General features: G+C 38.4%; 1 protein-coding gene across 1 annotated transcript in view; it reads left to right on the plus strand.

Moving 5' to 3' along the window:
• The first annotated feature begins 337 nt into the window (after nt 1-337).
• Nucleotides 338-16401, plus strand: part of TEX11 (testis expressed 11) — a 113800-nt gene continuing 97736 nt past the window's right edge. Inside the window, exons 1-4 of the mRNA XM_051969186.1 lie at nt 338-412; nt 503-622; nt 10396-10476; nt 11286-11360. Of these exons, the coding sequence (XP_051825146.1) occupies nt 338-412; nt 503-622; nt 10396-10476; nt 11286-11360 (351 nt within the window). The remainder of the gene's footprint in view (nt 413-502; nt 623-10395; nt 10477-11285; nt 11361-16401) is intronic.

Genomic DNA, 16401 nt, shown 5'->3' on the forward strand with positions numbered 1-16401 from the left:
AATACAAAGAAAAGCAAAAATATACTTTGCCCTCAAGTAGCTCATAATCAAATGGGGGAGACAACATGCAAGTGGACTGTTTCTTCATCATCATCAGAACCTTGATGGAGACAGTCCAGATCCCCAAATTCCAGTCCATCTCCTGCAGTCATCATATCCAAAATGTTACTATTACTTCATATACAGTTACATTTCACTTTACATGAGCTAGGAGGGCTTTCCATGTTTTTCTGAGAGCATCCTGCTCATCGTTTCCCATAGAACAATAGTATTCTGTCATAATTACATGGGGGGTGAATTTTAAAAATCATTTCTACCTTCTCTATTCCAGATGACGATGAAAACTGGGAAAGGATGGGTTGATGTCGGCCAGCCCGCGTTGGCTGATGGATTCCTTGAGACTTCCCAAAGAGTAAGTTGTTCTTGCTGCTTATTTTCCTGCAGGCTCTGATTATTATTAGCTGTGGAGGGGGCTCACCCTGCATGTCTCTTTTTTTTCTAGCTTTTAGAGAAATTATATGCTGAATTACTGGAAAAATGTCAAGATAGCCAAGAAGAAGAAGCACAGAGAGCTGATGTGAACACAGACCTGTTCAAAGTACTTTCTTACCATGCCGAGTCGGTAGGTATTCATCTGCTTGCCAGTGACCGTGGTATGTATATACCCAGATAAAAGTAACAAGGGCCTTGGGTTACCTATGGGACTTAGTGATGCTTCTGTTGTGTGGCCTCTATAGCTCTGTCCTCAGTATCTGAGGATGGTGTTCTTGCCAGGGCTTGCTTGGCACTGGCATCTGTGCACGTGTGGAGGTAGTTGAAAAGACTGATCCCTAGTTAATCATCATTTCCCCCCAGTGAATGCTAAGATTCTGACTTCTGGCAGCACCTGTTTCTGTTTTCAGCTCCGTCTCTATGACTCTGACTGTCTGGAGCATTTGTTTGAAAAGAACCCCCTCATTTCTGATTGCTGTATCCAGGCTGACTCGCCTAAGTCTGGGTTCCACAGACTGAAAGAAGCATGTCATCTTTCAGCTAATTGTGGGCCTTTGACTTTAGCTTCCCATCTGAACAGTTGCTGTGCTATTCTGCTTTCATCCATTTCTTCTGCCCACCCACACCCAGAAAAGCAAAATTAGATCGAATATGTCACAGGCAGGCCATCTCTAGGCTAATGTTGGTTTGGAACTCAGTATTAAGGTTAGCTTCGAGGTGATTCTATTGGAAGTGTTGACGAAGTATGTGTACACGTACAGAAAAAACTTGAGAATTTGTTTTTTTATTGTCTCTGGGTGAGACAGCATGTCCAAAAATCAAGAGTTAATCCTCATAACAACCTTGAGGGGGGGAGCTATTATGATCTCCATGTTATAACTGAGAAAAATAAGGCAAACAGAAATGAAATGACTTGTTTAGAACCCTGCAGCTAGTGTCTGAGACCAAATGTGACCTTAGGCCTTCCTGACTCCAGACTTCCAGTATACTGTGGCATGCTCCAGCTGGTTGAGACCACACCAGACTAACTTTATTTGAACAAATTTAGTAAATCAGGAGATGAGGGAATTCTGTACATAATGTTCTCTAGATTTTAGCAAAGCATAAATAATCTCTCATAACATCCTTGTGAAAAATATGGAGAGCAGTGATCACAGCTGATCTGGATCATAGTATATTAGAAGAATCAAAAAGTCAAAAATGCCCCCCCTCCATTGAACTTTGAAAATGATACCACAAAAAAACCTGAAGCCTGAAACATGATCCCCCCACACCCCAGAATCAGAGTCCAACCCTAACATAAAGTTAATATCCAAGCATTATGCTGATTTTAAAAAGAAATGAATAAACAACAGAAAAAGAACCTGATAGAGAGATCAAGGAGGTCAGGGTTCAAACTCAGAAGAAGATAATGAAGTCAAAGGAGGTATTTGTAAAGCTTCAAAAAAATGTTAAGTGGTCACAAGCCCAAAAAGAATTTTTGGAATAGCTTAAAAAGAAACTTAAAAATCAAATAAGAGAGGTAGAGGAAAAATTGGGAAATGAGTAATACAAGGAAATTATGAAAAATAAAAGTCAATCAATTGGAAAAAACAGCCCCAAAACTTACTGATGTAAATAACATCTTAAAATTAGAATTGGTAAGGGGAAACCAATGACTTCATGATCAAGTAGACATTATACTTCAAGGAATTATTCAGGAAAGTTGCCCTGAAGTTTTAGAACTTGAGGGTAAAACAGGAATTGAAAAAAAATCCACCAATTACCACCTGGAAGAGATCCTCAGATAAAATTTCACAAGAACATTTGTAGCTAAGTTTAAAAGCTCCTAGGTCAAGGAGAAAATATTACAAGCAACTAGAAAGAAAGAATTCAAATATTATGGGGCAATAGTCAGGATAGCACAAGATTTAGCAGTTTCTATGTAAAAAGACAAAAGGGCATGGGATATATTCTAAAAAGCAAAAGAGCTGGCTTTGTAATCAAGAATAACTTACCCAGCAGACTTGTGTGTTATCTTGCAGGAGAAAAATGGATATTTAATGAAAGAAAGGACTTTCAGGCATTCTTGAGGGAAAGACAAGAACTGAATAGAAAATTTGACTTTTAACTATAAAAAACATAAGAAGATAAACCTGAAAGATTTCTCATTAGAGATTTAATAAAGTTAAACTGATTACTGTCCTATATGGAGAAAATTGTAATTGTAAGTCTTAAGAATACAATCATTATGAACCAAATCAATTCCAATAGAGCAGTAATGAATCGAACCAGCTACACCCAGGGAAAGAACTCTGGGAAATGAGTATGAACCACTACACAGAATTCCCAATCCCTTTATTTTTGTCCGCCTGCATTTTTTATTTCCTTCACAGGTTAATTATACACTATTTCAAAGTCCAATTCTTCTTATACAGCAAAATAACTGTATGGACATGTATACATATATTGTATTTAACATATATTTTAACATATTTAACGTGTATTGGTCAACCTGCCATCTGAGGGAGGGGATAAGGGGAAGAAAGGGAAAAATTGGAACAAAAGGTTTTGTAGTTGTCAATGCTGAAAAATTACCCATGCATATAACTTGTAAATAAAAAGCTATAATAAAAAAAAAGAATATAATCATTATTAAGGTAGTTAGAATTTAGAGACCTTGGGTTTGAGTTAGCTGTGATGGGACAATCCTAAAAAAATAAAATTATTAAGGTAGTTAGAATTTAGATAGTCCTTGGTTTTGAGTTAGCTATGATGGGACAATCCTAAAAAATAAAAATTGGGTAGAAAGAGGTAAAACGAAGCAAATTACACAAAAGAGGTGTTAATTGAAAAACTTTTACAGTGGAGGGGAAGATGGGGGGTGTAGTATATAGGAAGCTCACTCTCATAGGAACTGGGTTAAAGAGGGAATAACATCTAGTTGAGTCTAAAATTCTTAACTTGCAGAGAAATTAGTAAAGTATGGGGATAAGATAAGGGAGGGACTCATAGAAGGTTGTGTAGATTAGGGAGCCAGTGATCAGAAGTAAATTAGACTCCTAAGGAGAAATAGGGTAAAAAGAGAGAAATAAAAGGATAACAGTGGGGAAAATAGGATGAAGGGAAATATACAATAAGTAATTCTAACTTTAAATATGAATAGGATGAACTTGCTCATAATAGTGGAGGATTTTCCCCTCTCAGAACTAGATCAAGCTAACAAAAAAAGAAATAAGAAGTCAAGGAGATTAATTGAATCTTAGATAGGATAGATATGATAGATATCTGGAGAGAAATGAATGAGAATAGAAAGGAATACACCTTTTTTTCTCTGTGGTACATGGCACCTTTATGAAAAAGTGACCACAGTTAAAATTAATAAAATTACATTTGATAAAGAACTATAGAAACAGATTAAAAATTAATTGGAAACTAATTTACCTAATCTTAAAGAATGAGTAAGTCAAAGAATATATCATAGAAACAATAATTTTATCAAAGAGAATGATGATAATGAAGCAACAAACCAAGACCAAAAAACAAAATGTGATGCAGCAAAAATAGTAATTAGAGAAAAATTTATTCTGTAAATGCTTACAAACAGATCAATAAATTGGGTATGCAGTTAAAAAGAATAAAAAATAATAAATTAAAAATTCCCAGTTAAACACTAAATTGAAAATCTTAAAAATTAAAGGTGAGATTAATCAAATTGGATATAAGAAAACCATCAAATTAATAAAATTAAGAGCTGTTTTACAGGTAGGGAAACCCAATAAAATAGATAAACCATTGGTTAATATGATTTTTAAAAAAAGAAGAAAACCAAATAACTAGTATCAAAAATTAAAAGGGTGAATATACCAGTAATGAAAATGAAATTAAAGTAGTTATTGGGAGTTATTTTGCCCAATTATATGCCAATAAATTAAACAATCCAAGTGAAAAAGAAATTGAAAAGAAATTTCATAAATGAAATTCTTAAGAAAAAAACATCAAGACCGTTTGAATTTACAAGTGAATTCTACCAAATATTAATTATCAATTAATTTCAATATTAAATAAATTTATTTAGAATATTCATAGGAGGAATTCTACCAAACTCCTTTTATGAAACAAATATAGTGCTGATATGTAAGCCAGGAAGAAAAGAAAATTACAGACCAACTTCACTAACAAAGCAAAAGTCCTAAAAAAAAAAAAAAAAACTAGCTAGGAGACTGCAAAAATATAGTACAAAAATTATACACTGTGACCAAAGAGGATTTATATCAGGACTTTCAAGATAAGAAAAACTATTACTATAATTGACATGAATAACAAAAGTAACAAAAATCATGATTATTTCAATAGATGCAGAAAAAGCTTTTGATAAAATACAACACTCATTCCTATTAAAATACTTGAAAGCATAGGAATAAATGCATTTTTCCTTAAATGATAATAAGCATCTACCTAAAGCCACCAGCAAGCATGATCTATAATAAGGATAAGCTAGAAGCTTTTCCTAATTAGATCAGGAGTGAAGCAAAGATGCCCATTATCACCACTATTATTCAGTATTGTACAAGAAATGCAAGCAATAGCAATAAGAAAAAAACAAATTGATGTAATCAGATTGGAGAATAAGGAAATAAAAAATTTCTTTTTTGCAGACTATATGTTGGTATACTTGGAAAATCCTATAGTTTTAACTAAAAATTAATTGATAACAATAATTTTAACAAAGTAGTGAAATATAAAATAAACCTATGTAAATCATGAGCATTTTCATTTATTACCAAAAAAAAACCTGCAAGAAGAGATGATAAGAAATAGTTACTTTGAAACAACTATAGACAATATGAAATACTTGGGAATATATCTGCCAAGACAAACCTATAAGCATAATTACAAAATAATTTTTATAATTGTGGTGCCAAAGAACTGGAAAGCGATGGGATACCCAGTAATTGGGGAATGACTGAATCACGATTGTGATGGAATAGTACTGTGCTGTAAGAAATGACTAGCATGTTGCCTTTTAGAAAAAATATGGAGACTTGCATAAAATAATGCACAGTGAAACAAGCAGAACCGAGATAATGTATATATACAGTAACAGCAATATTGCTCAAAGAATGACTAAGCTGTTCTGAATAATGTGAACCTTCATATCAGCTATGAAAGAATTCTAAAAGAAAATGCCATCTACCTCCAGAGAAAGATATGATATATGGAAGTGTGTATTGTATAGTTCCATATATATGCCAAATGTTGGCCTTCTCTAATACAGGGTAGAAAGGGATGAAGGGAGAAAACTTGCAACTCAAAATGTAACAAATAAGTAGATAAATAATTTTTTTGTTTCTTTTAAAATTTTTAAAATAGCTTTTTATTTTCAAAATATATACGCAAAGATAGCTTTCAATACTCCCTTGTACTCCAGATTTTTCTTCCTCCCTTCCCCCTACTCCCTCCCCTACACAACAAGTAATCTGTTAAACATGTGCAATTCTTCTATACATTAAATAAGTAATTAAAAAATAAATGGATCACTTCCTCTTAGAAGACCACAAATTACCATGACTTATGTTGTATTGTATTTTTATTTATTTTGTGAAAAATTTCCTTTTACATCGAAATATGTTTTGGAGGCATGCAGTCTAATTGTTTGACATCTCTGGCCTAGAGGGTAGTTTGGTGGATTCTAGAACTCTGAAATTCTGTGATTCTGTCTTGGGAGATTGAAGATGCCTGGGAAAAAGATAAGGGGATTATTGCTAGAATGAGATTACAGAGGAGATAGAGAGGGATAAGACTCGAGAGATGGAGGTGGGATGTGACTGGCTAGCCAAGAAGATGGACATTTCTTCCTTTGAGATTGAGGAAAAGGAGGAGAGAAGTGAGGACATTGAAAGGAGGAAAGAGTAGATGTTAATTGCCAGCAGATGGTTTTATCCTCTCAAAAGGTTGAACTTGAGGTTATCTCCTAAGAATGGGAAGGAAGGGGAAGAAGGAGGGAGTGGAGTTGGGGTTTGAGCAGGTTTGGAACAACTGCTTTGAAATACATGAAAATCTATTTGCTTTGCAATCCTGGGGGGCCAAATAGTCAGGGTGTAGTGGATAAGTCAGCAAGATTTTCTGATGTTTGTCCCAGCAGCTCTGGGCAGCTTAAGAGTGAGAGAGGGGAGGCTAGATGGTAAAAGTTAGCCATGGCTGAGAGTTAGGGAAAGCACAAATAGGAGAAGGACTTAAATGAAAACGATTCAAAGGTGGAAGAAAGGACAGTATTTTAAACACCAGACCTCTAGGAGATTGCCAGGAGACAGGCCTACCTACCATCTAGATCAGTAAGCTACTAAGTGAGGACCACAGCTTGACCTCAAGATGGGCATGATTAACTGGCTTGGGAGAGTTTGAAGATGGAGCACATCACACCCTCACGGTTGTGGCCAATGCTGGTGCTTGGCTCCAGCACAACCATATCTAGCCTCACTATCTCCTCACTCTCATCTGTGGAAGCTCTGGACTCCATCTTTCTGGATCACAGAGTGTTCCCTCCAGGCTAGTGTAACCTATTATTCAGATGACAGTTGTGATCTTCATCATAGTTTCGTTTAATTATCTTTCCTCCTAAATTCACCTCTTTTCTACACTTCCCTATTATGCCAAGGACACCTAGCTCCCTTCCAGTCCCCACATTCACAGATTTGTCATCTTTGACTCCTTACTCTCCATCACCCCCATATATGACATCAGTATCACCCAGACATCACATCTCTCCTTTGGTTCCCTTCTCTCTCCTCAAAGAACTACCACCCTAGTTCAACCTCTCATCACTGAATCACCTGAATCATTGCAGCAACTTTCTGCCTGGTCTTCTGACCTCAGGTCTTTCCCCACTCAGATTTACCCTGGATGCTGCCGCCAAAGTGATTTTCCTTAAGTACAGATCTGACCATGTGACTCTTCTCTTTGGCTAATCCCAGTACCTTCCTGTTGCCTTGGGGATAAAATGTTGTTTCATCTTTATCTCATCCTTTTGAAAGTTTTACAGTGCATATAATTATTAGTGCAACAGTACATGTCATTTATTAATAAGTAAATACATATATTGAAGCTGCATACTCAGAACATTTTTTTAATTAACCAGCAAAAGCAGCAAAGTTTGAAGACCACTGATTTAGACAGGTTTCAAGCATCAGAAGTCTCCCTCTTGCCTCACACAGTGGAACCTTGGGATTCAGGTTTTTCCCCACTGCCTCTAACTCTGCTCCACTTTCCCTCTTCACCTTCCTCAGACCTGAAAACAGTGGTTTAGAAGCAGCTTTGGAATTTTATCTTTCTCCACTATTAAGAGGAAGCCCAGATCCTTTCATGTACGAATATAATCAAATTCATGGTAAAGCCCGGATCCTTTCATGTACGACTATAAAATTCATGATAGAATTTTGGTTACTTTTAGTTAGCATTTGTACTCCAGTAGTGATTACCCCATAAAGATGAGCAACTTAATTTTGTTGTTGTTGGCCCAGCTTGCAGCCGCCTCTGGAGCAGTGGGGGTAGTGCAGGCAGGGGTGTAGCTCTTGGTTCCCATAAGAATTTGATTTCTGGCCCTGAAAAAAAATGGGTATGTGATTAAAACTAGCTTAGATGGTTACAATAGCATTTTGATTTCCCTAAGGAAAAGGGCTGAGCGCTAATTGGCACTCTTGGTTTCTCTGGAACAGTGAAAGGTACATGTAGTAAACTGATAGAAATAAGACCGTATAAAATGTTGCAGTCTTAATCTGTTATTAAGATACCAGGTCTGAAGAAGCCTTGTCTGATAAAAGATCTGTATAGAACTTTAACTCTGCAAGACACTCATACAGATTATTTGGTTAAAACCACCCCCATTGGCACCCAAACTGTTCTGTTCATCTTCTTTCCTTTTCCTAACCAAATTAACTATAGGTTTATCTATTTTGTTGGGTTTTTTCATAAAACCAACTCAGTTTTGTTTATTGGTTCAATAGTTTTCTTACTTTCAAGTTTATTAATTTCTCCTTTTATTTTCAGAGTTTAAAATTTGGCTTTTAATGGGAGTTTTTAATTTGTTCTTTTTCTAGCTTTTTTAGTTGCATGTCCAATTCATTGATCTTCTCTTTCTCTATTTTATTCAAGTAAGCATCTGGAGAGATAAAATTTCCCCTAAGAACTGCTTTGGCTACATCCCAGAAATTTTGGTGGGGTTGTCATTCTCTTAAGTGAAATTATTGATTGTTTTTGTGATGTGTTGTTCTACCCACTCATTCTTTAGGATTAGATTATTTAGTTTTCAATTAATTTTTGGTCTATTCTCCCCCCTCCCCACCCTTTATTACATGTAATTTTTATTGCATCATGATCTCAAAAGGATGCATTTACTCTTTCTCCATAAACTTTTCATTTCCTTAGCCCTCACCTGGAGAAACAATCCAGAAGTATATCTGGAGTACCTAACACCTGGATGCTCTTTTGTAATCTGTGAGGTTTGGTTTCTTTGAGGGTCAGCTCTTTGTAACCTGGTGCCCCTTTAAGAAAGTTTCCTCCCAGAACCCGTGTTGGGGGAGCATTTGATTACAATCAGCTGGGCTCAGAAACCTGGAGCTTGAAACGCCTCAGAGTCATTGCCTGAATGGGTCCGAGGAGCACCCACACAGAAAGGAGTAAGAGAGGAAAATGGGGGAGGAGGGGAGACAGAAGGGTTGGGGGGGAATCCAGAGAGCATTTTCTCCAAAAGTGTTGGAGAAACTCCTTTCTTCTGGGGCCATGAAGCTTGCCCTGATCTTCCAAATCCTTAGCAATCATCCCTTCATCTAATCTCCTGCGGAGTATTTTGTCCTTCTTGAGGCTGTTTTATTCGTGTATGCGTCCAAAGTCCCTACTAAGCCAAAAGTTCCTAGGGGATAGGTGTCATTTATCTGGCTTGCTTTTTACTCCTCCCCTCTAGCAAGGTAAATCTCACATAGTAGCTCCTAAAAATGCTTGAGGAAGCTAGCTGACCCAGTGGATAGAGCCCTTGACTCTAGAGTTGGGAAGGCCTGAATTCAAATCCTGTTTCAGATACTTCCTTAGCAAGTCACTTCATCTCTGTCTCAGTTTCTTCATCTGTAAAATGGAGGTAACACCTGCCTCCTTGTAAAAGCGCTTTGCAAACCTTAATTTGTTCGGCCGTGTCAAACTCTTTGTGACAAAAGTCTTGGCAGAGATCCTGGACTGTTTTGCCATTTCCTTCCCCAACTCATTTTGCAGATGAGAAAACTGAGGCAAACAGAGTTAAAGTACTTGCCCGAAGTCACACAGCTAGGAAGTGTCTGAGGTAGAATTTGAACTCGGGAAGATGAGTCTTTCTGACTGGGTGCTGAACTTTAAACTCTGCAGCACCATCTATCTGCAAGCCTCATAAACATCTCTAAATGTTAGCTAGCTCCCTTCTTGTCTAGCTGTCTGTCTTGCTGTTACTGAAACTGCTTAAGGACCTAGCACGCAGTAGGGGTGCCGCAGGAGGATGGCCACCATCCTTTTCCAATGTGAAAAATCCATACCAGTTGAGGCCATTTGAAGATTGTCGTCACTTTTCCCCACCGCTGCTTATTAGACAATGTGCAATCTGGGGACACGTGAAAGAATTGTTCAGTTGGGAAGAAGGCTCGTCTGTCGGTTTCCTGGTTTCCAGCAGCAAGAAGGGGCTGCCTTGGATCCCACTTGAGGGTTGCACAGTAATAGAACAGGTAGCCATCTACTTGGAGCTATCCCTTTGGGGTGTGGGGCCTGTTTGCACTGAGAGTCTGGCTGGAAGAGCTCGATTTGCTGACAAGATGAGAAAATCTTTTTTAAAAATTAGCCAGATTAGCCTTCTCCACAAATTGTTCCCCCTTTCATTCTAAGCAATTATTGGCTCTCTTGCTTTCTTAGGCTGTTGCTCAAGGGGATTTTCAGCGAGCAGTCACGTGCATCGAACGCTGCAAAGATATGCTGATGAGATTGCCCCAACTGGTGAGTGAAATCTCAGCTTTTGTTTTGTTTTCTTTTTCTTCCTTTTTTTGGGGAGAGGGAAGGGGGGGGGAGTGGTAGTGGTAAATTTTTTTTTTAATTTTAAACTTAAATACAAGATGAAAAGGAAAAAAACAATTGGTACATACACAGCAGACCATAAGAGAAGATTCAATATAAAACAATAAATGTCCATTTCAAGAAAACCTATGTAATACATACTATACATTGTTTTCAGAGCTGCCCAGCTTTTCTTGGCTTCCTTGGGGGGAGGGGGGGTTCTCTTGTTCTCTGCTGTGCACTTTTTAGCTTTTGTTTTCAAAGCTGGGGACCCTGGCCCTTCCCCTCCCCGCAGGGCCCCCACTCCATCCAGCCTTTTAGGAAGGCCCCTAGCTACTTCCAGAAGCTATTAGAAGATTTCTCTTTGGACCCAGCTCTTAATGTAAATATCTAGATTTGAAGCTTGTTTACTGAGGATAGGCTAATTAAAAACAAATTAGAAATGGGTCTTTGCTTGCTGCTTTATCATGAAACTAGAACACATTTCTAAATTTTCTGAAGCAATGGTGGCTGGGGGCAATCATAGGGAGATGTAAGTCAGAGTAGTTATTGGCAGCTGAGGGGCCGTCTGCTGCCATTCTGCTGCCATTCCGAGATGTGCAGAGCTTGGCAGTGGCTGGCCTATTCCTGTGTCTGGGCATCAGTATAATTACCAGGTTAGAGGATTTTAATTTTAGAACCCTTCTTCCCTTTTCTGCTGGAGATTCTGCCCTTCTCTGCATCGACAACACCCCCCCCCCCTTTTCCCCCAGGCACAAGCTGTGCTCGTGCTGCCCGTCTCTTGTCACGGAGGAAATGGAATGTGGGGGAGCTCAAATCATACTGCGGTGAGTGGGGATAACTATAATCTACCTGATCCTAAGACCCTCCCCCCTCCCTCCCGAGACCCTGCCCTAAGGTAGGGCTTCCCACACAGGCCCCCTGTGTTGCATATTTTTAAAAGTATATGAGGCTCCAAATATATTATTTTAAAATTTTATTGATTTTTTTTAACATCACCTTCAGCTCCAAATATGTCCTTCCATCTTCACCTTCCTCCCCCTCCCCCCAGACAACCCCCACATTAGTATGTCTGTTAGTACATGCAGTACTCTGCTAGGAGCCCCATCTCTGCAAGGGGGTGGGGGAGAGGTATTTTCCTTGCTCTTCTTTGGAGTTGAAGTCTGATCACAAAAATATTCTTCCAAAGAGTGCCTTGAGTTAGAAGACACTGGGCTAGGTTCCTGAAATGAAGAAATCACACTAAATGGTCACTGAGGTCTCTTCCAGCTTTAAGTCAAGGCATTGTATGATCACACACCGAGATTATTATGAATAAGATTAGTAAACATCTAACATCTCCTACAATGCTTACTATATGCCATATACCTTGCTTCTGTTATGGTTTTTCTTGCTTATAGACGGTGCAAGGGATATCTTGAAACATATTTTCACATTTTAAAGCACCTTGGTTACATCTCCTTTTTTAGCTATAGGAATCCTTGATATTTTTTCCTGCCATCTCTTGCATGTGAGTGTAACCCATCCAAGAGCTCAAAATCTATATTCCCAACTCCCCCTTGCATTGAGCCTTTAGAGCCAGGCTGTATCTCCCTCTCTGGAGCCTAGTTATACCCTTAAGGTTTAGAGACTTCTTTCAAATACTTGTGTGTTCTCCCCAGTATCAATAACCAATTATAGTTAACATCTCCCTTAGAGTAGGAAAGAATAAACACAATAGAGATAGAAAAGAGCTGTGTCATATGCATGGCCACATGTTAACCCAGGAAAGGAAAAAGTCTTGAGGTTTCTCTTTCCAACTGGAAGTTTACAACACTCCTGATTCAGAGGTAGCCAGAAAGAGGAGTGGGGGGGGGGGGGGGAGAGAGGAATGGATAGATGGTTGGGTGGGAGGAGAGAGACAAAAATAAAAAAGGGGGGGGGACTGATAAATGACACGATAGATGGAGCACTGGCCCTTTGGAACTCAAAATCTCACAGAAATGAATGTTGAAAACTATCTTTAAATGGCATTGGAAAAAATAAAATACCATTAAGCAGAAAAAAGAAGCCCTCTACTATTGTGGGGCTTGATGCAAACAAGGACACCTTTAGTCTCTGCAAGATAGCTCTCCTAACAGTAGTGAACACATTTGGCAAGTACAGTTCTCCCTCTTTTAAGTTCCATTTCATATTAATAAGCAGAGGATTGTTGGACAGAAATTCTTTTTGTGGTTGTATGCTATGTCTTCTAAGGGTCAATTGTGCATGCTTAGACTGGAGAAAACATTCATGAAGAACACAAGTGTTCAAGTATCTGAAGGGCCCTCATGTGGGAGGGGAATGGCCTCAGAAGGGCAACTAGAAACAATGGGTAGAAATTGAAAAGCAGTAGAGTCAAGCTTAATTTTAAGAAAAAACGCCTCAACGTGTATGGCTGTGGAAAGTGTCCGGTGCAGGCTTAGGAGACAGTGGATTCTCTCATTCGAGATCTACAAGTGGTCTTGAGTGACCGGTTGTCAGGTTTATTGAAGTGAGAGCCTTTTTATACTGTAGATTGAACTAGATGGACTCCAGTGTCTGTGTCAACTCTGATAATCTGTGATTCTACCAAGGAATCTTGTATGATCTTAGCACATGCTGGGGAGCCTACTTAGTACATGGATAAATTTTCATATTGTTGATGGCTCTTGAATGTGTGTGAGACAATGCAAAATTTACCAATACAGCTTAGTCTTGATTAAAATTTTTCAGCTCCTGGTCTTGAGGGTACCCTAAAGTATTTTCAGACACACAAAGGAATAGCACTAAATTTTCCCAAGTCTCCTCAGTAAATCAAGTAATAACTATTTAGTCAATTGACAGACATGTATTAAATTCTCTCTACCATGCCAGGCAAGCTACTGAGGATACAAAGAGAAGCAAAAATAGGGTTCTGGCTTTCATGGAGCTCACTTTTTAATGGGATGGGGGAGACAACCTGCCCACCATCTTGTACATAGAAGATAGACACAGGAGAAATTGGAGATAAGCTCAGAGGAAAAGCACTAGCATTAAGGGGGATTGGGAAAGACCTCTTGTAGAAGAGGAGATTTTTACACAAGTCAGGTGAGGTCTCTGAAAGGCATGGGATTGGAGGATCTGGGAGAAAAGCCGGGAGGACTTTGTCCCTGGAGTATAGACTGTGGAGAGGAATTCAGTATAGAAAAACTGGACATATAGAAGGGGCAAAGTTGGCAAGAGCTTTAAATGGCAAACAGAGGACTTGGGATTTGTTTCTGGAGATAATATAGAGTTCATTAAACTGAGAACATTAAATGAGAACTGCCCTTTAGGAAAAACCCTTTGGCAGCTGAGTGGAAGGTAGTTTAGAGAGGGCAGGAGACTAATTAGGAGGCTTAAGCCTCTCCAGGTGAGAGGTGAGAAGGGCTTATTTTAATATTATCTACAGTTGTTTTAAATGGAATTTCTCTCTATCTCTTGCTGCTGGACTCTGTTGGGAACATATAGAAATACTGATGATTTATGTGGATTTATTTTGTATTCTGCAACTTTGCTAAAATTGTGAATTGTTTCAAGTAGTTTTTTTTAGTTGATTCTCTAGGATTCTCTTAAGTATACTACCATATCATCTGCAAAGAGTGATAATTTGATTTCCTCATGACCTATTCTAATTCCTTTAATTTTTTTTTCTTCTCATTTCTAATACAATATGGAATAGCAGTGGTGATGGTTAGCAGCCTTGTTTCACCCTTGATCTTATTGGAAATGGTTCTAGTTTATCCCCATTACATATGATGCTTACTGATGGTTTTAAATAGATGCTAGTGATCATTTTAAGGAGAACTCCATTTATTCCTATGCTCTCTAGTGTTTTAATAGGAATAGGTGTTGGATTTTGTCAGATGCTTTTTCTGCATCTATTGAGATAATCATATGATTTCTGATAGGTTGATTATTGATATAGTCAATTATGCTGAACCTTTTTCCAACATTGAACCATTGAGAAGGGCTTATTTTAAGATGGTGGTTTTGTCGGTGGAGAGATATGGATGTTGTGAAGGCAGAAATGCTAAGTCTTGCCAATAGATTGGATGTATGGCTTAAGTGAAAGTGAAGAATTGAGGCTGACATTGAAGTTCTGAGCCTGGATGATGGAAGGATGGTGGGGTCCTTGTCAGTAGTAAGGAGGAAGTTAGAAAGGGGGAGAGGTTGGGAGGAAACTCATGAATTTTGATTTGTACATGCTGAGCTCAAGATGATTATGGGACACATGGAGACTTGCAAAAAGGCAAGTTGATAATAGAGACTGGAGCTCAGGAGAAAGACTAGGGCCGTGTGTGTGTGTGTGTGTGTGTGTGTGTGTGTGTGTGTGTGTGTGTGTATTGCTCTGGTAGTCATCTGCAGAGAGATGACAATTGAACCCATGGGTGATGAGGCCACTGAGTGATTTAATAGAGGAGAAGGCCCAATATAGCTCCTTAGACACTGGTCAGTGGGAGTCATATGGTGCAGGATGATGAAAGCCTGAACTAGAGGGAAGGGAATAAACATTAAGTGCCTGTTGGGTGCCTGTATCGGGCACTTTACAAATGCTATCTCATTTTATTCTCACAAGAACTCTGGGAAGTAGGTGTTATTCTTATTTTACTGTTTAGGAAACTGAAGCAGACAGAGGTGAAGTGACTTGTTTAGGGTCACACGGATGATAAGTATCTAAAGATATATTTGAACTAAGGTCTATTTTTTTATTAAAGTTTTTTATTTACAAAACATATGCATGGGTAATTTTTCAACATTAACTCTTGCAAAACCTCCTGCTCCAAATTATCCCCTCCTTTCCCCCCCCAAGCTGGCAGGTAGTCTAATACATGTTCAATATGTTAAAACATATATTAAATCCAATATATGTATACATAGTTATACAGTTATCTTGGCTGCACAAGAAAAAGCGGATCAAGAAGGGAAAGAAAAACAGAACAAAATGCAAGCAAACAACAACGGAGAGAGTGAGAATGCTATGTTGTGGTCCACACTCAGTTCCCATAGTTCTCTCTATGGGTGCAGATGGCTCTCTTTATCACTGAACAGTTACTTGGAACTGGTTTGAATCATCTTATTGTTGAAGAGAGCCACGTCCATCAGAATTGATCATTGTATAGTCTTGTTGCTGTGTACGATGATCTGGTTCTGCTCATTTCACTTAGCACCATGAACTCGGGTCTTCTTGACCACAAGTGTAGCATTTTTATCTACTGGGTTTCCTAGCTGCGTTAGTACAGTGGCCTTATGAATGGTGATATTTCCTGCAGATACAAGTAACAAGAGACAGCTTTCTCACTTGATCACCTCAAAACCCTTTCCCTGATTGAGAATAAGGAAAAAACCCATTATATACATGTGTAGTCAAGCAAAACAATTTTCCATATTGACGTGTTCAAAAGAATTTGTCTCATTTTGCACTCTGAATCTTTTGCTTATTTATCAGTAGGTGGGCAGCGTATTTCATCATTGTTGCTGTAGTTATTCAGTCATTTCAATCACATGTCTCTTTGTGATCCCATTTGGGTGTTTTCTTGGCAAAGATACTATAATGGTTTGTCATTTCCTTCTCCAGATTATTTTACAGATGAGGAAATTGAGGCAAACAGGGTTTAGTGACTTGCCCAGGGTCGCACAGCTAGGGAATGTCTCAGGTCAGATTTGAACTGTGGGTCTTCCTGACTTCAAGTGCTCTATTTACTGTACCATCTAGCTCCCATGTTTCATCATAAATCCTTTGAAATTTTGAGTTCCAAATTCTCTCCTTCCTTCCCTCCCTTACTCTCTCTTGAGGAAAACAAGCGGTTTGACTTGGGTTATACACGTGGGGTCATGTAAAACATATTT

This window comes from Antechinus flavipes, chromosome X (genome assembly GCF_016432865.1).
Source record: "Antechinus flavipes isolate AdamAnt ecotype Samford, QLD, Australia chromosome X, AdamAnt_v2, whole genome shotgun sequence".
Classification (NCBI taxonomy): domain Eukaryota; kingdom Metazoa; phylum Chordata; class Mammalia; order Dasyuromorphia; family Dasyuridae; genus Antechinus; species Antechinus flavipes.